This window comes from Kogia breviceps, chromosome 19 (assembly GCF_026419965.1).
Source record: "Kogia breviceps isolate mKogBre1 chromosome 19, mKogBre1 haplotype 1, whole genome shotgun sequence".
In the NCBI taxonomy this organism is placed as follows: domain Eukaryota; kingdom Metazoa; phylum Chordata; class Mammalia; order Artiodactyla; family Physeteridae; genus Kogia; species Kogia breviceps.
This window is the reverse complement of record NC_081328.1, coordinates 15488100-15513058: the sequence shown is the minus strand read 5'-3', so window position 1 is coordinate 15513058 and position 24959 is coordinate 15488100. Positions and strand designations below refer to the sequence as shown.

Genomic DNA, 24959 nt, shown 5'->3' with positions numbered 1-24959 from the left:
CTAACATCTGTAATTTAATTCTACTGTGGTCTGAAAAACATATTTTGGTTTCAGTCCTTCTTAGTTTATTGAGACTTGTTTGTTGACTTAGCATTTGGGTTTTCCTAAAGAACATTCTGTGTGTGCTTGGAGAAAAATGCATATTCTGTTCTTGTTGGGTAGAGCGTTCTGTAAATGTCACTTAGGTGAAGTTAGTCGATGGTATTTTTTAAACTCTTTTCTGTCCTTGCTTAATTTCTGTTTAGTTGTTTTATCTTTGAGAGTGGGGTATTAAAACTTCCAAATATAATTATTGAATTGTCTGTTTCTTCTTTTCTGTCAAGTTTTGCTTTGTGAATTTTGAGAGTCTATTTTTAACTATGTAGACCATTTATAATTATCATATATGTGTTTACCCTTTTATCTTTATGAAATGTCCCTCATTGTCTCTAGTAATATTTGTCTTAAAATCTGTTCTGTTTTGTATTAACATAGCTTCTGCAGCTCTCTTGTGGTCACCATTTTTATGGTATGTCTTTTTACCTCTTTTAACTTTCGACCCATTTTTATTGTTAAATCTAAAGTGTGTCTTTTGTAGACAGCATATGGTTGAATCTTGCATTTAAAAAATTGTCAATCTTGGGACTTCCCTGGTGGCACAGTGGTTAAGAATCCGCCTGCCAATGCAGGGGACACAGGTTCGATCCCTGGTCCGGGAAGATCCCACATGCTGTGGAGCAACTAAGCCCATGCGCCACAACTACTGAGCCTGCGCTGTAGAGCCCGTGAGCCACAGCTGCTGAGTCCACGTGTCACAACTACTGAGGCCCACGTGCCTAGAGCCCATGCTCTGCAACAAGAGAAGCCACCACAATAAGAAGCCTGTGCACCGCAACGAAGAGTAGCCCATGCTCATTGCAGCTAGAGAAAGCCCATGCGCAGCATTGAAGACCCAACGCAGCCAAAAATAAATAATAAATAATTTTTTAAAAAACTTTTAAAAAATTGTCAATCTCTGCTTTTTTTTGAAGTGTTTAATCCATTCACATTTAGTGTAATTACTGATTGATTGAATTTACATTTGCCGCTTTGCTACAGTATTTGTTTTGTATATAGCTCATTTCTTTTGTTGCTTTGGCCTTCCTTTTTATCTTTTGTGTTAAACAAATCTGTATTTCAAAATTGTATTTCTTGTTTTGTGTCAGCTATTTTTCATTTGACCATTTTAACTCATCTCTTGATTTTTTTTTTAATCCTCCTTTGGATTTTTAGTTATTTTTGGGATTGCAGTGTGCATCTTAATTTCTGAACAGTCTATATCAGATTAATAGTATTTTAATTCTGGTAGAATGTAACAACTTTGCTCCAATATAGCTCAGTTCCCTCCCCCTATTGTGCTGTTATTGTCATATATATTACATCTGTGTATGTTAAAACCAACAATATATTGTGCTATTTATCCACATATTTGCCATTTCTTGTTTTTCATTTCTTCCTGTGGATTTGAGTTACCATCTGGGGTCATTTCCTTTCAGACCAAAGGGATTCTTTTTATTTCCTGTAAGGCAAACCTGCTGGCAACAAACTCTTTTAGTCATTACTTATCTTGGATTGTTTCACTTTGCCTCTATTTTTGAAGGACAGGGTCTTTTTAAACTGAATATAGAATTTTTGCCTGCCCCACTACCACCACTGCAATTATGGGGTTCCACTTCCCTCTAGTCTTCATTATATCTGATGAAAAGTCAGTCATTAATTGTCTTGGTTTTCTTCATATTTCAATTATTATCTTTGTCTTTAACTTGATCTGTGGTTGACTATGAAGTGTCTAGGTGCAGAATTCTTGTGTCTATCCTACTTGGGAGTTTTCAAGTTTTGTATATTGTTCTTCATCAGATTTTGAAAGTTTTAAACCATTATTTCTTCAAATATCTTTTTTTCTACTACTTTCTCTCTCTCCTTTTTTCATGGTACTCCCATTAGATGTATGTCGGTACATTCAGTGTTATTGCATAGGCCTCTGAGGCTCTGTTCATTTTTCTTCAGATTTTTCCTCTCTGTTCTTGAGATTGTATAATTTCTATAGATCTGTCTTTTATGTTCACTGATTTTTTTTTTTTCTTCTGCTATCCGAAATCTGCTTTGGGCCAATCTAGTGAATTTTTCATTTCTGATATTGTATTTTTCAACTTTAGAGTTTGTTTCCTTTTTTGTAGTTTCTGTTTCTGTATTGAGATTTTTCTATTGTTGTGTCATTGTCACCATATTTTTCTTTAATTCTTTGAACATATTTATAATAGCTGCTTTTGAAGTTTTTCTGAATACAGCATCTGGGCCCACTCAGAAACAGTTTCTTTTGACTGCTTTTCCCCCGAGTATGGGTCACATTTTCCTTTTTTTTTTTTTTTTTAACATGTCTTGTAATTTTTGTTGTTGTTGTTAAAACTGGACATATTTGGTAATATATTGTAACAACCCCAGGTCTGATTCCTCCCCAGCCCTCCTCCCATGTCTGAATGTTGTCATTATTGCTGTTGTTATGTATGTTTGCTTATATTTAAATAACTTGACTTAATATGCAGGATCTTTCTCCCCTGTGGATTGCAGCCATTCAAGTTTTTGCTCAGTTTTTGTTTTCATCTTTACCTTGGCCTTCTTGGAGTCCCATAGCTTAGTGGTCAGCCAGTGATTAGTTAAAGATTGTGCTCAAATATCTTGAGCCAGTAAGGCTTCTACTCTTTGCTGAGCCTTCTGTGAGTGTATTAGGGAACTCATCTAGTTTTCAGGCATGCCTCAGCTTTTACTTTCTGCTATGCTTCTCATTTCTTCCCTTCATATGTAAGAAGCCTCCTAGTCAGCCCTTGATAGGTGGAGAGCTTAGGACCTCTCCAGTCAACTCTGAGCATATATGCAGCCCCCAGTTAGCCCGGAATGCATAGAGAGTTTACCAGGCCCCCTGTGGCTCTCATTTCCAGAATCTCCTTATTAAGTTTCTGGATTTCTGTTAGTCTGCACCTCTTCCCAACTGGGACAGCAGCCTCAGGCTAGCAGATCTGTAGGCTTTATCTCTTCTTTTCTAGTTGGGTTTAATGGTTTTACTCTCAATGCCACTGGGTATGGGGTTTTTTGCCTTCCATTTCAAATCACTTCAGCAGACTCAGGCAGTGAAGCCACTGGTTTCTGTGGCCAGCACTTCCCAGGTACTGCATGGACTGTGCTTGGGGTGGGGGGTGAATAAGGAGCAACCCAAAGCAGTAACACCACTGACTTCCACTGTTCTTACCCAGAGTTACACATTTTTCATAAATAAATACTTTTAAATTTGTCATTTGACTTTAGTTGTTTTCTGGAGTCCTGTAATGGTTGTTTCTGACACATTTGTCCAGTTTTGTAGTAGTTTTGTTGGGAGAGGATTTGCTGATTTCTTCAGTTTGCCGCAGCTGGAAGTCTTGCCTCCTGTTTTGTGTTTGCAATATTTTGGGGTTTGGTTATTTTTAAAAGGCTAACTAATTAAAAACTTGAAGGACATCTATATATTGTAGCTGCTTCAGCATTTTGCTTCACAATAGAAGTTAGGAGATTGTGATTAGATTAGGGGTGGGACTGTAGTTCTTCTATAATTCTGCTGACAGCACTCTCCTGTGGAATGCTCCTTAATAACATATTCTTGTGTAATGATGAAGAAAACGTTTGTTTTTTTTTTTAAGCAAGCGAATTCTTTTGGAATTCTATCAAAACATAAGGAAGATATTATGTATACTCCTCTCTACAGAATGAACTAGTGGCACAAAGAAAGGTATGATAGAATCCATTGGGCTGGTGTAGATGTGTATCTATATGCAAAAAAAAAAGGAAAGAATCACCCTCTTTAAAAATTACTCATTATATAGATTTCAATCTAAAATGCTTTTTTATGCTCAAATTTAACTGGGAAGTTAGCCTTTACCTTTTTAGTTATATAATAACACACAGAGAGAAACAATATGAAATAAAACATACAGCTCAGTGACTTATCACAAAGTACACACCTCTAGCCATCATCCATATGAGAAATAAGACATTGGTAGCACCCAGAAGTCCTCTCTTCTCTGCCCCATCACTAAGTACCCCCCCAAGATAACCATTGTCCTCACTTTTATGATAACCACTTCCTTTCTTAATAGTTTCTGTCTACTAAGTGTGCATCCCTAAACATTAGAGTTTAACTTTGCTTATATTTTTTATATAGAAATCTTATTATTCATTTGTGACTTTTCTTTGGCTCAAGATTATGTTTGTGAGATTTATGTTGTTGCATGTAGCAGTAGTTCATTTTAATGCTATAGAGTATTCCATTATGTGTACATACAACAATTTGTTTATCCATTTTGCTGTTCATGGATATTTGAGTTGTTTCCAGTTTTAAGGGTATTAAAGATATGGCTGCCATGGACACACACACTTGTTTGTGTCTTAGCATATAGGTACACAAATTCCTTTTGGGTATATACCTAAGAGTCAAATTGCTGGGTTCCAGTGTATATTTATTTTCATTTTAGTATATAAAACCAACCTGTTTCCCAAAGTGATTGTACAATTTACACTTCTACTAGCGGTGTATTAGAATTGACATTGCACCACATCTTCACCAAACATTTGGTATTGTCAGACTTTTAATTAAACATTAGTCACTTTGGTGGTTATAACGTACTTTCTCATTTGGTTTTAATTTTCATTTCCCAAATGACTAATGAGGTTAAGCTCCTTTTCATATGTTTATTGGCCATTTGAATTAATCCTTTCTTGTGAAATGCCTATTGAAGCCTTTTTTAAAAATTGATTTGTGGGAATTCTGTACATACCTGGATAAGAGCCCTCTGTTCCTTTTTGCTCCTCCAGCCTTGCAGTCTCCTCTAAAGCCCTCTATTAGCAGAGTCTAACCTGGAGCTAGCTGGAAGAACCAAAACATGGTTTGCAGAGTCTTAGCCCCAGTATTATAGAGCAGTGTTTAGACGGATGGGTTTGAAATTGAGAAACGCTAGCTTAAGGCACAACCTTCCTGTCTGCAGAGCCACCTTTATGATAAGCCAAGTGTCTATATATGGGAGAATCTGTTTCTGAGCCATATTTCTATTTCATTGGTCTGTTAGACTAGCTAAATTACTGTGGCTTTATAATAAGTTTTATCTGGTAGAGCAACTTTTCCCACCTTATTCTTCTTCAAGAGTGTCTTAGCTGTCCTTGGCATATTTGCATTTCCATAAAAACTTTAAGACTAATTCGTGTAGTTTCACAAAAAGAAAAACATTTCATGTTTTGAATTTCACTGAGTCTATAAGTCAATTTGGGGAGAATTGAAATTTTTACAATATTAATATTGAGTAGTTTTCTAATTCATGAATATGGTATGTTTCTCCATTTATTTATGTCTTTAATTTCTCTCAGTGATTTTTTTAGTCCTTTTGTGTAGAAGTCTTGCTTAGCTTTTCTTAGTTTTAATCCCAGTATTGGATATTTTTAACATTATTATGAATAACATTTAACTTTTTTCATTTCAATTTTTTATTTTGCAAATGTACATTTTCTTTAGTTTTGAATAACTAGACCCCATTAACCTACTACTCAAATTCAGTAATTTCAAGATTTGCTTTGTTTCAACAGTATTTATTACTGAAGTATTTTAAAACAAATCTTAGATCTCATATCGTTTCACTATGTATACTTAGTATATACATCTGTAGAAAGTATGGAAATTTATAATCATAATTTTAAACCACATTCAAATTTTCCCTTTTATTTCAAAAATGGCAATTTTCTGTTGGTGTGTTCAGACAGTTTGCTTTTAACTTATAGCATACTGAGACTTAGATTTTATGTTAAGTAATTATTAAAATATTAGCTTAACCAAAATACCAACTAAAATATCAAATGATAAAGATTCTCTATGGCAATTAAAAACAAAACTTTTGGGACTTCCCTGGTGGTCCAGTGGTAAAGAATCCGCCTTAAAATGCAGGGGACGCGGATTAGATCCCTGGTTGGGGAACTAGGATCCCACATGCCGCGGGGCAATTAGGCCTGTGTGCCACAAACTGAGCTCGCGCACCTCAACTAGAGAGCCTGTGTGCCCCAAACTACAGAGCCCACGCGCTCTGGAACCCACACGCCACAACTATAGAGCCCACATGCCCTGGATCCTGTGTGCCACAACTAGAGAAGAGAAAAAAACCCACACAGCACAACTAGAGAGAAGCCCACCTGCCTCAACGAAAGATCCCACGTGGCTCAACAAAGATCCCATGTGCCACAACTAAGACCTGACACAGCCAAAAATAAAATATAAATGAATAATAAATCTTAAAAAATAATAATTAAAAAACTTTTTCTGGTGATGTGAAGTTTCTGTTTCTAAATTCATTACAATTTTTGACATTGGTAAAGCCGTAATCTTATAAACCTACCATGTGAGTAAAACTGTCCTTTTCTTTCATTTGATGTCTTCCACATTTATGAAACTAATGTACAACAAAAACTGCCATTCTTTAAATTTTTTAAAAAAATCTTTATATTCCTCAGTGTTCCTGTTACTGAATACATATCTTTCAGGAATTCATCAATGGGATTGAAAGCAAGCATATTTTTGTGTGACATAGTTTTAGTTTTGGTTACGCTTTGTAACCTCCTCTTGCCCAAAGTTGTTAAAATGCAAGAAGGAGTTGCAGTTGTGAATTATTTTCCTTTGTGGTTTTGTACAGAAACCTTACCTTCATTGCAACTGGTTTTCCTCCCCATACAGTGTTCACAGGTCTCTTTCTAGAAGACTGTGGGTCGTGTGCCATGAAAACTTCCTAGACTTGGCAGACTAGGCCATGTCATGTTCACCCTCTAACATGAGAAAATCCCCCTTGAAAAGGCAATGTGGCAACTTTTGTACAGGCCGGTCAGAGTCTCACAGAGATATTTGACAGTGACTGAGGAGGAAGAGTCTCTGTCTTCCCAGCATCTACAGTAAGGATGGAACTAATTAATTCATGCTCTAAAGAACCATAAAATATTCCCAAGACAACAATAATTAGCATTAAATAATTTTTCACCTATATTTTAACTTATTCAGTGGTTATTGGTTTGGGGAGTTGAGGCAGTCTTAAAAGTTAGATCTTAACAATAACAAGTATTTGAAAATAAATGTGACAGCTTGGTGTTGGATGGCTTGCCTGTTCCTTATTCTTCCTCCTTCCCTTCCTGGGTCTCTCACTACAGATCAGAGTGGCTCAGTGCTGTGTCTCATCTGCTGGGATCATTGCTGTTTATACTTACTTAGACACAGAGTTAGAGGATAAGTTCCTATTAACTCTCCAGTTAAATGTAGATGTTTTGCTTCTCCTGATCAGTAGTGTTAGGATAGGAGAGAAAGAAAGAACTATTTCACTGCTTTGGTTTGGCTACTGTGTAAGACCTTTTTTTCCTTGTAATAATCAGATTAACAAATTTGGGGATCATTTATAAGTATCTTAAGTTAAAGGACAAGGATTGCTTTCTCATGTATAGAGCTAACTCAGCAAATACCAAATTTGGATAAACATTTGAAAAGAAAAACCAAACATCAGAAAACCCCAACTGATGGAACAAATTATCTAAATATGAAAGATGAGAATCCTTTTCTGTGTTTTTGGGTGGGGGCAGGGAAACCTAGAAGGTTTGTGCTTCTAAAAAGTTTGCAACTCTGTATATTATGTCAGAGTGCACACAAGCTAGATAGAGCTTGTTGAACTTTTGGTTATAAAAACCAGAGAGTCATACTAATAAATTCCATATTTAACCTGTAGTGTCCATGAACATATAATATGTACTAAGGACAAGTAAACATTTTGTAGACTTATTTGTTGTCAAAAATGTTGTCTCATAGTTTGCTATTGTTTTCTCAAGGAAACTTAATCTAAATACAAGTAAAAATAACTTTTAAGGAAGTGAATCTTGGAATGAATGTGAAGGCAATAATTAAATATTTAGAGTCTAGCTAGGAAGTTCTATTACTGAGATGTGTACTGTATTGGTACAGTTGACATAGTAATTGTAGTATGTATAGCAAAAAATAGAGAATTGTTGATTACAAGTTCATGTGACTAGAATTTGAATAACCTGATTTTCTTAATCCAAGTTGAAGCATTCTCTCTCTCTTTTTTTTTTTTTTTTTTTTTTTGCTTTGGATAGGTAAAAACCTGTATCAGCACCATGAACTTTAAAACTGCTAAAATACATGGGGGAAAGATTCTTCACATAAAATGAATGAGGAGCATTTAATTTCTTGGGGACTCTTGCTGATTAGTTATACTAATTAAAAGATATTATAATGTAACATTCTAGTGCCTGGGAACGTATCCCCAATGATAAGTTTTACTCTTGTTTCATTTCACCCCTTCTGCTTGTCAGTAATATAAGCAGATTTGTGGCAGTGGTCACAGTTTCCTGGGATTAAGAAAACTCTACAACAAAACGACCACAACCAGATCTGAAAAGCTTCCTGTTTTGGTATTGTACTCTTTTGACTGACTCTGTATCTCTCTGAAGAATGGCTCGTGGATTCTTTTGGCTGTTTAAAAAGCAGTTGAACTTAAATTCTAAGTGCAGAGAAGGATTGGTGTACCCGGAGCAGATGTAAGAAAAGATTCTTTCTCACAACCCTTAAAACTTTATTGTTTTGTTTTTGTTTTTCTCTTTCTAAAACATTATTTTTAATGTAGTGTTTACAGAATCAAATGTTAATTTTAAACTGAGGAAGTAAGTGCCTTTTAATATAACTTGAATGATTATGAAGGTAATCAGATGAAATGACAGATGCACTGTTTTTATTTAGAGCGAACAGTATTTTAGAGAAAGTAACTGGTCATAAGTGAATTGTAGGTCGAAGGATGGCTCCTTTTTTCTGAAATGAGGAAAGTTGCCCTAAATGTTGTTCATTATCTCTACAGCTGGAGCTTCATTAACAAGTGCAGTTGAAATAACCAGGGTATTGCAGCAGCAGAGAAACTAAGTACAGCAAGCCTTTCAGTAACAAAGAAAATAAAAGAATTCCTGTGTAACAGGCTTCCACACTTATCTGTGTTCTGTGATACTGTTTGTGCTGAACTAAAGCATCTGCTACTTCAAGTTAAGAGAGAACAAACTCAACATGGCGTGAAATTACTGCACTGCCATTCACATGCATGAGATTATATTGTTACCAGCCACAGGCATGACTGGCTTTTGCATGAATAATAAAATAAAATGCTGCTTTGTGAATTTTACCTTAAAACATTACAAGGCCACAGTATTAACCTTGAGCCAGGAGTGTGTTTATCTTAAAGCAGCTTTCCTCACCACAGTAGGGTCAAGACCAGTAAGAAGTCAGAAGTTGCAAAGTATTGCTGCATGAGGTCTTTGGAAAGGGTATTGTGTTAAATCAATTTACTCATTTTTAAAAACTAATATTTATTATGCAGTCTAACTGTTAGACATATTAAAAATTATTAAAGTACCATTTGGCAACATCATAGTAATAATCATTGATTCAGGCAAAAAAACATCCATGGATGCTAAAGGTAGTGGGTCAGAGTTTGATGAGGAATAGCATATTTACATAGTTACAAAGGGGAAAAATAGTAACTTTGCAGTGGAGAAACCTGACAGACACCTCATCCAAGTGATCAAAGTTATCACCAATAATGGGAAAAATCGACTTCATGGGCCTCCTAACGTGGTGCGCTAAGAAGACATCTGTGTTATTCCTGTGAAAAATACAGAACCTGAATCTAATCTCAAGAAAATGCCAGATAGACCCACACTGAGGAACAGTCTACAGAATAACTGGCCTGTACTCTTCCAAAATGGCAATGTCATAAAAGATAAAGAAATGCTAATTAACTGTTCTATATTAAAGAAGACTCGAGAGGCAATGACTACTGTGCAACATGTGATCCAGAATTTCCCTTCCTTGCTGTTTCATTGACTTTTTTTATCTTCTAGTATCTAGCTACAGAACTGGTGTATTTAAACAGGAAAAAATTTTTAATAGTCAATATAGTATTATATTTGGATTCCTTCCTATTTTACTTTCCTAGATTATGTGGATTCTAAGCAGTGTTGTGGATTTTGGTTGGTGTTTTTTAAACAACAGTCAAAAATGTTAGGTCTCTTAGCCTAGTTGAATTACATTTCAAGCTATTGAAGACTTGAAAATGATAATACTTAATTGTTTTAGCAAATTTTCAATCAGTGGGAGAAAGTGAAGTCCTCATGCTGTTTTAAAAATACTAGAATGCACTGTTTAAGAGTTTTACAAGAACTTAGGAAGTAGCTAGCAATCAGTAAGATAAATTTATAAAGAAGTGATGATATTCTTTTTAGGTAAAAAATAGGAATGCTTTATTTTCAGGAAAGCAATTTGATGAGTGTCTTATTTCCTTGTGGACAAGATGAAGAAATAAACTGAGTGATTGTAGTTAATTAAATAAATAATTAATTGACTAACCATACACAGATTAATGATTGGATGCCGGCCTCATAGATGGCTTCTAGTGTTGTATCTGTTGCAGAGCTCTGTCCTCAGTCCTGTTCTAAACTTTAATTAACAACTTGGATAAAGGCATTGATGACATACAGACCAGATTTCAAAATGATACAAATCTGGGAGGAATAGCCAAAGCATTGAATGGCTGAAACAGAAAATGAAAGATAATGGTAGCCGAGCATGATAGGAATCTAGCAAAATAAATCTGACAGGAATGAATTCTACAAAGACAACCAGTCATCAATGGTGAGTGGAAGGAAAAAAGCTTTAGGTTAATTCATGGAAACTCGATTAGCCAGATGGCCAATTGGCCATGTTTAGCAAAACTCTTTGATTTAATATGTATCGATTGGGTCCAGTCAGAAAAATGGAAACACATTAGTATTTCAAACACAGGAAAATATAATAAAAGGAGTTGGCAATATAGGTGTTAGAAGGCTAAAAGAGAGAAAAGGTGGACACTGAGCTATTAAAGAGAGAGTAACCGTAAGAGGCAGCCATCATACCAAGAACTGAGAAACAAAAGGGAAGAAGTTACCATAACCTAGAAGCTACAGCCCCTAAGCTGTCCTGAAATGTACTGAAACCCGTATTACTAAAAGATGTTTCATTTATATAAGAAACCAAAATACTCAAATTGTATTCTCTACATTCAACTAAAAGTGACCACATCTGAATGAGCACCTCTTCCATTTTGAATTTGGTTCTGAAAATAAAGCATAAAACTAATTTGACTTCAGTCATGTTAATGTTCAATACTTGTTCTCCCGTCTTTAAAATGGCTTTACCACTAGTAGCCCTCCTACCTTAGATGTATTGCTAAGTGACCTCTCAGGAAGGTTAAGTGTTTATAGAAATTTAGACAGGGATTTTTAAAAAAGAAAAAAGCATGGCAAATGAGTTGGGTGGACTAAACATTCTCTTTGATTATACTTTTTTTTTTTACTCTTTCTCACTGATACCTGAAGCATTATTAAGTGGATTTAATATTGAGTGTTTTAACATAAAGGTATTTGTCATGCTCTGAAACATTGAAGAACAAAGTTTGGGATTGATTTCTCTGTCTTTTTTTCCTCTCCCCCTAAATATTGTGTCTTTAGGTCAGTAACAGATCCAAGAGATGGAAAGAGAGTAGCACTCAAAAAGATGCCCAACGTCTTCCAGAATCTGGTCTCTTGCAAAAGGGTCTTCCGGGAATTGAAGATGTTGTGTTTTTTTAAACATGATAATGTAAGTGAAATCAGTGTTTGGGATAAATTATTTCCTAAGTATGTTTGATTATATTAGTAAAGAGCAAAAGAGAGTTAAAAAGGGTACGTGTACCATATGAAGGGATTTGGAAACCTGAGACAAATTAGACCTTTTGTGTGAATGAGCAAGTTTAAGTGAATTCTAGGATTTATTGATTGACAGATAAATATTAATTGATTTAAAGCAAATGTTAATATTTAGCTTGGGAACAATACTAATGTACAACATAAAAACAGAGTATAATACCGTAGTCTGAGTGATTTCAATAGAAGTAATTGGCCCCTGATTTTAAATGCTTTATTTATATCTTAATATTTTAAACCAGAGATTAAAGATGTGAGAAAAAAGTTCCTCCTCTTAAAAACAATACAGCTTTTAAAGATAACATAGTTTATCTTATTTATGGCTGTGTTTAGAGATGTCAGGATTCGTGGGGCAATAGAATCACAGTGGTTTGAGAGAGCTTCCTCTCAACTAATCTTGAATTAAAAGTTTGGTATGTGTAAAATTTACCTGGGGGACGTTAGCATTGGACTCTTAGTTTTCAGTTTCACATGAAAAGAAAAACTGCCTCACATTCTGCATTTGGTACTCAACCAGTGCTATTTTAATTGCTGAAATAAAAATCAGGAAGACAGTAATTTCTTGTGAGTCTGACTGCTTGTTTGCACGGGAACCTGAAGAACTTTGGCCGAAGTGTAGGTCACACTTTAAGAGATAAATTCGTAAAAGTTTGAACTATTTGGTAAAACTAGGAATATCAAACTTATAATATGTTCACTTGAAGCTCCTTGGTTTGACACATTTCACTTTATTGATTACCCCTCTTGAAATCCATTTTCCTTAAACTTTTTTAGAAAGTAACTGCTTGTCTTTCATTCAGTTGGAACTGCCTAGCAATGTGTTTGTTTCAGTAACTTTGAAAACATCATCCCCGTTGCTATTTTATGACTGTTTCCTGAAATTTTGGAAGTGATTTTAGAATGATGTCTAGTGCTTGCTTTGTTATTTATTTCTTGAATTTGCTTGAGTGAGTGCCACCCCAGCGTCAAAGAGTACAAACCTTATGTATATTATCAGAGACTCAAGTAAAGGGGTCCACAGTGAAGAAATATTTTGAAGGTGGCATCAGAAATTCACTTACTAAGGGTTTCGATGGTTTATTCAAACCTATCTTGGCTTCTTTTATAAAGGAGGGATGGTGTAATAGGCTTGCTATCTGTATATGTTGCTGTCTTTGTTCATGACTCATTCCTATAGAGTAACTAATTAAGTTACAAAGATAGTGTCAGAGTGAGTAGTGTAAGAAAAGAAACAAACTGCATTCTTGAAAATCACACATATTAAAACACAGCAACTACTGTTCAGAGCTCCTGAGCTGTATCGTAAAAGAGTGCTTGTGATTTCTGTGGGAATGTTCAAAAGTGAGGCAGATAGTTGGAGATGGGACATCATGGCACCACTATTTTATACATAATGATCTTATGCTGTGCACTGAGATCTACAAAAGCATCTCAGGGCCAGCATACCTGGTATGTGTGGAATGCCAATCTAAGAGGCAACTGGTATTTGATGTAGTTAAGACAACAGATGTTTATTAATTGTGTCCTGAGTGCAGTGCTAGGTCATGTGGAGAATACAAAAAAAAGTTCAAAACATGGTCCTTTTTTTGAAGGAAGTGGACCAGGTGTTTAAGCATTTGTTACCAAGTGTCAGAAAATGTGTAGATGCTTTACATATATTAATTTAATACTTAAAAGTCTTGTCAGATAGGGCTTATTATCCCTACTTTACAGAGGAGGAAACCAAAGCTTAGAGTTAAGTAATTTGCCCAAGGTCAAGGTGGCACAAGATTGAAGTCTAAATTTGTCTTGCTTCAGGGCCCATGTTCATTAATTCTGTAAACATTTATTGTGCACATCCTGTATCCCTAAACTACATCAGCTTCTAGGGGTTTCTACCCTCAAGGAGTTTAGTAATGTGATACTGTGATAACAATGCTGTGGGAGGACTGCCTGCATGGTTAAACATTAATACAGGACACTGTGTGTTCTGCGCATAGTGAAAAGCTGGGCAACCAAACCTAAAAATATATTCGAATCACCAAGTGAGCCTTAAAAATGCAGATTCGTGGGTTTCATCCCAGACCTACTACATTGTAATCTCTGGGGTTGAGACCCAGGTAGCTGTATATTTTTAAAGCTTCTCAGGTGAAAGATGACAGACAAGTATTGTACTATTAAGAAAAAGAGTAATTGTCATGGACTTAGAATCTCAAAGATGCTTTAAACAGGGAGAAACCTTAAGATGAGCCTTTTGAGATTAACATTTGATTGAATAGAAGGAAAAGAAAGGAATGTCATGATGAAAATGGCATTTAGAAAGATTAACCTGGCTGTTGTAGGAAGGTTGGATTTTAATTTGGATGGTTTTTATGTGTCAGAGAATAGCTGCAAAACCCTGGAAGCCTTTAGATTTTCTTTTGAACAGAACCTTCAAAGTCATTGTATCATATTCATTGATTTCAGGTGATCTGACTGATTGAGATACACATACACTCACACACACGCATGCACGTACACATGCACATTTTTTTCCTTAAAGGTTGTTCATCTTAAAGGGATAGGTTCGCCTTGATGTAGCAACTTACAGAAACAGAAATGGGTTTAACTTTCTAAAGATTGATGTTGTTTAGGCCTCTCAGTAGTGTCTAGTCAGAATCTGAGCTATTATAAAATCTGACAAAATATTCTCTACTTTGCCCATCTGTGCACTTGTGCGTGTGTGTACATACACACACACACACACAGTGTCATTTTATCAGCATAGAAAAAGGATGACTGAGGGTTTTTTCATTCTTTGACAATCTGATGAATGCCATGAACCCTCTTTTGGAAAAATACATATACACATAATTTTTATGTCATTTTAGACTTTTACTAGTCCTTTAATGCCCATCCAGTGCCTCCTTAGGACCCATTGTTTCCTGCTAAGAGCAGCTGTAATAGAGTTCTTGGGTTTTTCTTGTCCTTAGGCAATAGCACTAAGCACATGGTAGGTAGTCAGTTTATTGAAGAGTAAGTGAGTGAGTGAAAGTGACAGGGAAAAAAAAATATGAAATCTCGGAGTCTTGAATGATAACCTCAGTGATCTGTCTTGAAGTTACTCTTTTCCAACCTTTTAGTTCTGGAGTAGAGGAGGCAAAAGAGGAGGTAGTGAAGGCAAAGGGGGATCATTTGTTTTCCTTTGTATAGTCTGACTGAACTAACTCAAATAAGGCCTCTAGGTTCATAAGTAGGATAAAGAATCATACCAATAGGACCCTTCTCTGAACGCAGACAAGCTGTTTGGCTGCAGACATTATTAATGCTAATGGTTCTGCTGCTAAGAAGTGTGAAAAGGCAAAGGATACTTAGAATAAGTTACTTATCAGTGGATTTGGTTTTCTGTGCTCTGTGCCTAAAATTTGTGGTCCTGAGCAGATTCTTGATGCATTTAAAATAATACAGTCTCTTGCGTTCATGAATTGGAATACTCACTGTGGTTAATACCCATGTTCTTCCCAAGTTGAACTATGTATTCAATGTAATCCCAAAGAGGATCCCAGCAGGGTTTTATGTGTATGTGTATGTGGAAATTGACAAACATTCTAAAGTTTATGGAAGTGGAAAATACCTAAAATACTCAAGACAATCTTGAAGAAGTTGAACAAAGTTGGAGATTCACACTTGAAACATATGAAGCTATAATAATCATGGCAGCACAAGGACAGAAAAATAGATTAATGGAACAGAATAGAGTCTATAAACTGACATACACATACATGTCCACCTGATTTACAAGACAGGTGCCACTGCAATCCAGAGGGAAATGGATAGCCATTTCAATAAATAGGAATCAGGGACTTTCCTGGCAGTCCAGTGGTTAAGACTTCACCTGCCAATGAAGGGGGTGTGGGTTCGATCCCTGGTTGGGGAGCTAAGATCCCGCATCGTGCCCAAAAAACCAAAACATGAGACAGAAGCAATATTGTAACAAATTCAATAAAGACTTTTAAAAACAAATAAATAAATAGTAATCAATTAGATATCCATATGAAAAAAATCTACTTCTTGACATATACATAAATTAATTCAAAATGGATCATAGACTTAAATATGAAAAGTAAAATAACAAAGCTTCTGGAATAAAACATAGGAAAATGTCTTCATGACTTTGAAATAAGCAAAGATTTCTTAACTAGACAAGTAAAGCATTGACCTTTTTTTTAAAAAAAGTGTTAAACAGGACACCATTAACATTAAAAATTAATGCTCATCAGAAGTTTAAGAGAATGAAAAGACAGACCTCAGGCATTATCCAACAAAAAACTTGTTTCCAGAATATATTATGTGATAGAACAAGTTTTAAAATAAATATTTAGCATTTGAGGAAGACCATTAGAAGTAAATATTTTACTTGACATTTTTCAGACTGTAAATTCTGTATCTAAACATCATATATCTTATAAGGAGCTTCTACACATCAAGAATTTTTGCCCATCAGTAAAAGACTTAATCAAGAATTTCACATAAAAGGATAACCAAATGGCTAATAAGCATATGACAAATTGCTCAAAGTCATTAGTCATCAGAGAAATGTAAATTAAGACTAGTGAGATACTACAATATACTCACCAGAATGGCTTAAATAAAAGACTGACAATACCCAGTGTTGACAAGGATGCGAATCAGCTGAAACTCATCATTGCTGGTGAGAATGTAAATTCCTAAAACCACTTAGGAAACCTGGCAGTTTCTGCTAAAGCTAAATATACACCTGCCCAATGACCCAGCAGTTGTACTCTTTGGTATACTCAAGACAAATGACTGCATATATCTACCAAAGGACATGTACAAAAATGTTCATAGAAACTTTATTCATGATACCATTTGGAAACAACCCAAAAAGTTTGCCAGCAGTACTCTGGATAAATACATTGTGTTAGTTCATATAATGGTATACTACACATCATTAAAAAGGATGAGGATCCACACATAGGTTTATCTCACAGGCGTAACAGTAAGTGAAAGAAGCCATATACAGAAGTCTTCATTATGATTCAATTTGTATAAAGTTCAAGGACAGGCAAAAGGAGTCTATGGTGATGGAAATGAGAATAATTGTAACCTCTGAGCAGAGATGGGTTTTGACTGGAAAGGAGAAAGGGGGGCCTTGAAATCCTTGATTTCTTGATCTAGATTTTAACCATGGAGTAAATATTTATCTTGTTATACACTTTGTATGTAAAAATTCATCAGATTATACACTTAGGATTTGTATACTTTACTATATCTTACAACTCTATAAAAAATAGTAATAGTAATAGTCGCTACCTTAAAGAACTTGAAATCTATTCCGGGTGGGGGTGATGGTGAGATAATGGGGAGGTGGGAGCTCCTTTGCTTAAATATGGGAATGCACTCTACAAACAGTTAAATTTTTAGTCTTTACATTTAGGATTGCGATTATTCACAGCAACTGTTTTATTGATAAAGGATTAACTAAAAAAAACACTAAGCCATTAACTCATCATGTAATCAATTGATAGTGAATCTTCTAACATCACAGAGGTTAAAATTCTAAAAGACAGCTACCACAATGAGCTTTTGTCCAACTCTTAAGATTTGAGAAGTATGCTGAGACACTGGTAAGGACCATTATTTAAGGATGTAGCTTTAGTTCATTTTTTAATTAAACAAGTCTGCTTGCTTTTTTTTGTATTTGAGATCCTCTGACGAGTCTGTGGTATTTTGGGATACTTTGACACTTTGCAAGTCAGTCTTTACAAGGGTCCTCCTATTTACATCATAGGGCTAATCTCATGTACTTTATTCCCACAGATAGTAGAGGGGTTATAGAAGGACTTTGGCTTTTTAAATAGTGAGTCAGGCATGAAGTCTGGAGTTTGAAACTCTGCTACTATTCCTTCTCACTTCCTCATTTACACCACTTCTGAGATTCATGGATCATCTCTAATGGTCTAAGCACTGTTTTTGCCACCTAGAAACACTGTGGAATGCCATCATCCGATAAACATTTTGAGGTGGTAGAAAGAACAGGAGTATAAGACAACAGCCATTTCAAAAATTCCAGGCAGAGTTTAAAATATTGTACCTTCGAAGCTAAGAATCACAACTAAATGCTTTGGTGCAAATGTCTAACCCTGTTTTATATGGCTTTTCTACAAAAAGCCTCATCAAATTTAGAGTAAGAAAGCCTCATTCTTCTCTATCAAGGTTTAAAATGTATGGTTGTCACTTTCCTTTAGATAACCTCTAATTATAGCAGATAGATTTGAAGTGTAAAATAGCTTTGTCTAATGGACGCTGTCACTCATCGCATTCTGTTTTCCCCCAAGACAGGATGTATGTTGTTCAGATACAGAGCTTAGAGTCCAAAAGATGTCAAGTAAAACATTAATTTTTAACTGCCTTCCACAAGCATCAAATATTCATGTTAAAATTTTTTCTATCACATAATGAGAAATGAATTTATGTGAATTTGTGACACTAGCTAATTATAGGTTTTTTAAAATATAGAAGTGAAATAATTTATCTTTCATACGATAAAAATTATTCTTTGAAGGAACTGGAAAATCTGTTATTTTCCATTTATACGAAGAGTCTAAGTATAAACATTTTAATTCAGAAAGGAAATATATTCTTTATAAAACATCTAAACTATTTTAAAACCTTTATATTTAACTGGTTTTAAAGTGAGTGAAGGCTTTTTCAATACAGGCAGTTTTAGTTTAATTAAAAATGTTAAAGTGACAAACTCTTGGCTGAAAAAAGAATAACCTTTAAAATGAACAAGGTTCCTTCCATACATAAATTGCAAGGGGAAAAGAGAAAGAAATGGAGGAGAAAGCTGTAGGTAAAACTTGAAAGACATAAATCAACCATAATATATAAATCTTCTTCAGCTCCTGATTTAGATTAACAAACTTTTTTTAAAAAAATAAGAAAATTAGAAACTTGAGCACTGGATATTTGATGGTATTGAAAAACAGTAAATTTTCAGATTTGATAACTGTACTTTTTTGATGTTTTTATAGGGAGTGTGGAGGGCATAGATGAAGCAAGAATGGTCATGTTTAGATAACTACTAAGGCCAGGTCTTGATTACATGTGTATTCTTTTTACTATTCTGCCCACTTTTATATGTTTGAAATTCTCCATAATAAAAAAATTTTTTTCTTAAAAAACTAAGCTAAAGATCAGAAAATTTGAACTTGTACTACACAGTTTATTTCCTGTTAAATAATTTCTTCTATATCCTTTGAGCCTGGTATTTCTCATTAGCAAGATAGATTCAGATTCTTAGGTGTGACATCATAGACGGCGCTTAAAAGAGTAGATAAACAGCTGGCAGGGAAAGAAGGCCTATTTGTTGTGTTTCGATGGCAGAAGTTACATTGGTAGTGTGCTGCTTTTATAAAGGACTTGAATTTCAGATGCCTTACAGTCTTTTTTTCCTCCCCTAGTGACTTCTTTTTTTGTACTTGGAATAAGATCCAAAACACTTACCATAATTTAAAGAGACTTTGTGTGATATAACCCTGCCTTTCTCTTCTGTTTTATCCCAGTCTATTTTCTTCCCACCCACTATGTTCCATAAGCACTGGCATTTCTGTTTTCTAGAATCTGCCTGGTTCTTTCTTGCCTCGTTGCCTTTACATTGCCTGACCAACACCTATTCATCCTTCAACTCTTAGAGTAGTTTTGCTTCAGGAGAGCTCCTTCTCCCACTCCTCTTTACTTTTTCCCTTCATAATAATAAATGTCACAATTATATTTTTGTGTAACTGTTTGTTTAATGCCTTCCTCTCCCGTGGTCTCCAGAACAGGGATGATTATCAGTTTTATTCATCAGCTTTCCCCGAGAGCCTCCCACAGTACCTGCCAGATAGAATGCACTTAGTAAACATTTTTTGAACAGAGGAGTAAAGGAATGAATGGTAGATATGGCTCCTCATGCTCTTAGAGCAACACTGATTATTAAAAATCGGGCATTTCTTTCCAGCACTCTCCTGTGCAGGGAGGGGTTCTGGTAGCATGTAGTATAATCCAATTGCCTCTCTCATATTGGCGTAAATAAAATTGTCTTTGATAGTGATTTTACAAAACCTATCTTAATGTTTTGGACCATGTTTCTTGATTGATAAATTTAGTTAATCTTCAGTGTTCAGTTGTAACCAAGCCTAAAATCATTAATGAGTTAATAGTGTTTTTTTGCATTTATGTCATATTTTGTTTCTTTTTTGTTTCTCTAAATTTGGCTTTTTTTTTTTTCCTTTTCCCAGGTACTCTCTGCCCTTGACATACTCCAACCTCCACACATTGACTATTTTGAAGAAATGTATCCTAACCAGGGAATGTGAAAGAAGGGAGCACTTTTTTATTAATTTGTTCTTCTAGCACCTTCTGGGGTTCATGCCTTGAAGTGTATTAAATCTCATCCTTGCAGAAGTGGTTGAGTACCTGGAACCAGGTAATTTTGAAATCCCAAGTATCTGACAAAGCATGACATTATCAATATATCCTGAGTGGTGCTACCACAAAACAAGACTTCTGAACAGCTATTTCACTTAATCCCCACAGCCTTGTGAGACAGGTATCTCTAGTCCCATTTTGCTGGTGAAACCATTGAGGCAGCTGTGTTGTAGTAGAACTCAATAAAGTGCTCTTATCACTATACAACAACTGCCAATCAGTCAAGAAGGTAATACTGCCCTTTTATCCACCACTTGGGGTAAGGTGGAAATTAAAGAGAGCTCTTGAATACTATAATTCTTGGTGATATTTTATCCCACCAGTCCTTTGTGGAACTAATCCCTTTGTGCAGTAAAGGGTTAACTCAGTGGACTTGGAGTGCTCCACCCCTATACATTCCAAAGAAGAGACTGGACCTTGACCAGCTCCTGACTGATAGAGTGTCTTTGTATACCTCTTGGTATACAAAAATGAGATCTTGGGCCAGGCCAGATGGTTCTGACACCGCCTTTTTTTTTTTTAAGTATAAAATTAATCTAAGGATAGAAAGATTGAGAAAGTTCTTTTCTCCTCAGCTATAGGTCAGTGGTAGCAACTGAGGTGAGAGCATTAAGGATTCCATTTCTTAGACTTCCTGAAGATTACCTAGCTCCTCACTGAAGAAAAGAAGGAAGCTGGTAGGATGGGGGCAGTACTTGTTTCATTCAGCAGAAGCAACTTTCTACATCTGGCCAGGAGCCACCTTCTTTATCCTTTCTGTTTGGTGGGAAGGGCATCCACATACTAGAAGGCATTCCTCTGAGTGTGTAATACTGTCTCTGCCTCTTTGGAAATTAAGAAATTTTCTTTATTAAATAAGAATTTTACTGGATTTACAGGTATGTCAGGGGTCCCCAAGATCACCCTCAGGGTTGATGATTCAGTGAAAGGACTCAAAGACCCAGGAAAGCTGTTCTACTCACGGTTACAGTTTATTACAACAAAAGGATATAGATTAAAATCAGCAAAGGAAAAAGGTACATAAGGCAGAGTCCAAGAGAAACCAGACACAAAGTTCCAGTTGTCCTCTCCCAGTGGAATTGCACAGATAGAGTTTAATTCTCCCAGCAACAATGTATGACAACACAGGTAAATGTTATTGACCAGGGCAGCTCACCTGAGCCTTGGTGTCCAGGGTTTTTATTGGAGGTCAGTGAGCCTTAGGGACTGACCTTAGCAACTCAGTCTTCAGCCCTCTTCCCTTCTCCTCACCCAGAGGTTGAACTAATACAGCTGGCCCAGGGCCCCAGGTGAACAAAAACAGGTGTTCACCATAAATCACATTGTTAGCATAAGCCATCTGGTATGACCAAAGCATCAGGTATACTAAGACATTCATATGAGGCAAGATATTGCAAGAGTTCAGAGGTTATTTCCCAGAAGTCAGTCAGGGGCCAGTCCTAAAGACTTTTGGATTGTGTAGGTTTGGGGCAACCCAGATTTGCTGAGTTAACCCTTTACCGCACTTAGGCCATCTGTGGGGAAAGAATGTTTTCATATAAGATAATTGGTGAATATGAGTATTTTAAATAAATGTCAAATATTTTTAGATTTTCTTCACTGAACTTAGCTAATTCATTATATCCATGTCTGTCTTACAGTTCAAGCATGAATTGTTTACATCAGGCATTAATTTTTTGTTCTTGGGTTTGTCATTCCTTTAAAAACCCTATGTGTGCGTTTATAAGCTAGGAGTTCTCAATCGCTTATTATTATAGGCCATAATTTGAGTCTGGGAGATCCTGGATTCATTATTATTTCAAATACTTGCAGAGCAGAGGAAATTTTAGCATAGTTACGGTTTAAAACCATGAGTGGTTGGTAGCTGATTTCATCCTATTTCATTACCTAGCAGAATGTTTCTATGAAATTCTTTCCCTAAAATTGCTCATGAATGTTTAAATTAAAAGCCTTTGTCATAAAATATTCATGGAACCCCTAGTACACCATTTACTTAAATGTTTTACTTTTTTATTTAATTATTTACCTTCAGGTTAAAAGATTGACACCTGTGCTTTCACAGTAATTAGCTGGCTACAGATGGAAAAACCTTCAAACCTAAACCTCAATATTCTTTTTTTCTGTTGTATAATTTTTAGCTATATGTAGAATGATATACAGAAAAAAGGTGTTTTCCAGCGGTGGCGCCATTTGGAAAGCACCAGATCCTGTTAACATAAAAAAGAATTAAACCTATAGCTGCTACAGGATTATAAAGACTTTTTAGGAAGGCATGGTTTAGCTTGGGAAACAGAATACTAAAATTTTTTGTTTTAGAACAGCTATTAAATGGAAACGTAAGAAATGCCTTAGTTATTACATATATGCTCTGCCTGATTCTTCTAATATTCTAAATAGAAAGTTTTCTGTGTCCTGTGCTTTTTAATACAAATAAATTTGTTGTAGTCAAAGCAAAAAAAAGTTTTCCCCTCAGTTTCCCTCTGAAAAATAAGAAAACTTACTTACCTACAACACAAAAATATTGAGGATTAATAGGATCTCAAGTTACTGTTTGATTTCAACTTAATATATTATCCCTCTGTGCCAGCAGCTCCCACTATAGTATCTCAAAATCATGGCATACACATTACACATGGTTTAGACAGTGCTTTTTTCAAGTTGGAGGATTTTAGAGTGGATAATATTTTGAATTTTAAATATATGATCTTGGAATTGTGCTTTGAAGAAACTGTTTTTGAGGTCTGTTTGAGGCTCTTGTTTTAGGTAAGTTCTGTGTACACATATTGCTATTCATCTAATGGATGTTCTGATATTTAGTCAATAAAGGAGTCAGTTTATAGTCAGAAATATATATCATATTATTTAAGCTGTGAAGGGAAAGAAATTATCTTTAGTAATCTTCCATTGAGCATACAGTACCATATCATTACACTTTTTCCTAAGACTAGAAAATTGGAATGTTATATTGCATATGTAAGCTTTTGCAAATAGTATTTTAAACCAGGTCTTTTTTAAAACTAATTGAATAGTTAATATCATTTTCAAAAATCTGAGGTCTGTGAACATTTTGATGTAATCAAATGTCACAATCACAGTAAGTGTCAACATGGGTATCACACAGTTAATCATGTTTTTCCCTAGAACTGTAATAAAAATGATTATATCAGTGCCCACCAAATATTTAGCTTGGGTTTGAAAGACCATGCATCTTTAGATATCTCCTTAAGCAATTTTTTTTCTTTTTATTTTTCGGTACGTGGGCCTCTTACTGTTGTGGCCTCACAGGCTCTGGACTCGCAGGCTCAGTGGCCTTGGCTCACGAGCCTAGCCTCTCCGCAGCATGTGGGATCTTCCCGGACGGGGGCACAAACCTGTGTCCCCTGCATCGGCAGGCGGACTCTCAACCACTGCACCACCAGGGAAGCCCTTTAAGCAACTTTTAAAAGCACAATGATTATAACTGTTTACAAATCTTCCTACAGGGTTCAACAGATGAGTCAGGTATAGAAAGAGCAATAAATTCTACTATGACCTCTGTATCTTTTAGCTTTTGTGTTTTCATAGTTTTAAAATCCAATATATACACCTAGAAAATATATTCTTTAATAATTAAGAAAGATTATATTTTTTCTGATTTGAGCTTTCAGCTTGTTAAAGGATTACATTATTCACTTTGCACTTTGAGTTCCTATTTGGAAGTGTGTATGAAAGCAGTTTGGCATTTAATTACTTTGAGCCTACTGAAATTTCATCCAAGAGAAACAAGTTTCTAATTGTTTGATTGGAAAACATTACTTATCATGCTTCCATCAGGATTCTGGACTCTGTAACATAAACAGGCCCCTTCCCAGAAAGTACTAGATGCTGACTGGATTAGAAATTAAAATTTGGCTTGCTTTGGGAAAAGCTTCTTTTTAACTTGAAACATAATCTTAGCATTTTATGGAGAAGAATATGGATGGTACAGGTCTTCTGTGCTAGAAACCATTACAACCTAAAACCAATGGAAACAAGAAGTCTAACGGGATGACTGTGTGTCCCAGTTTGCCAGGACTCCTGGATTTTACCTGATGTCCTGGTATAAATACTAAATCAGTTTCTCCTTTCACTTTCAGAAATGTCCCTGTTTGAATAATAGGTTTGGCTTGTGCAGGCAATGTTTAAACAGGAATTTCTTGTTGTAAAGGCAGCAAGGGAACCTACACATCCAGTTCAGCCAGTTAAAGTCCTTGGTAGGCAGTAATGTAATACTATCACTTAAACTACTCCCAGATGCAGTAGTTTAATTGATAGTGTTAGTATACTATATATACACAATATGTAATTCCCTAGTGCTATGAAACAGCTCTATAACCCTCAGGGAATCTTAGGAGCCAGTGAAAAGCTAAGAACAAACAAAATAAAATGTGTATTTGCATATATAAGTACACTCTTTCTGCAACAACAGTACCAGCAGGGACCAGAAATCTACACTTTAGGAGTTTTGAAGATGCCCATATTGTTAGAATTTCCTCTTCATTTATTCAATAAGCATAAGCATCAACTATGTTCCTAGAACCAGGAATATTTTTCTGTTTTGCTCACTGTTGTATTCCCAGCACTTAGAACAGTGCCTAACATATAGTAGGCGCTAAATAAATAAGATAGTCTCTGCCTTTCAAGTTTGT

The 24959-nt window shown here is 35.5% G+C and overlaps 1 protein-coding gene across 2 annotated transcripts in view; it reads left to right on the top strand.

The window, feature by feature from the left end:
• The window catches only part of NLK (nemo like kinase), a 137661-nt gene that overhangs the window by 65856 nt on the left and 46846 nt on the right, over positions 1-24959 (top strand). For both annotated transcript variants that reach the window (XM_059047362.2, XM_059047363.2), the window contains exons 2-3: positions 11605-11734; positions 20103-20158. In XM_059047362.2, coding sequence (XP_058903345.1) covers positions 11605-11734; positions 20103-20158 — 186 coding nt within the window. The remainder of the gene's footprint in view (positions 1-11604; positions 11735-20102; positions 20159-24959) is intronic.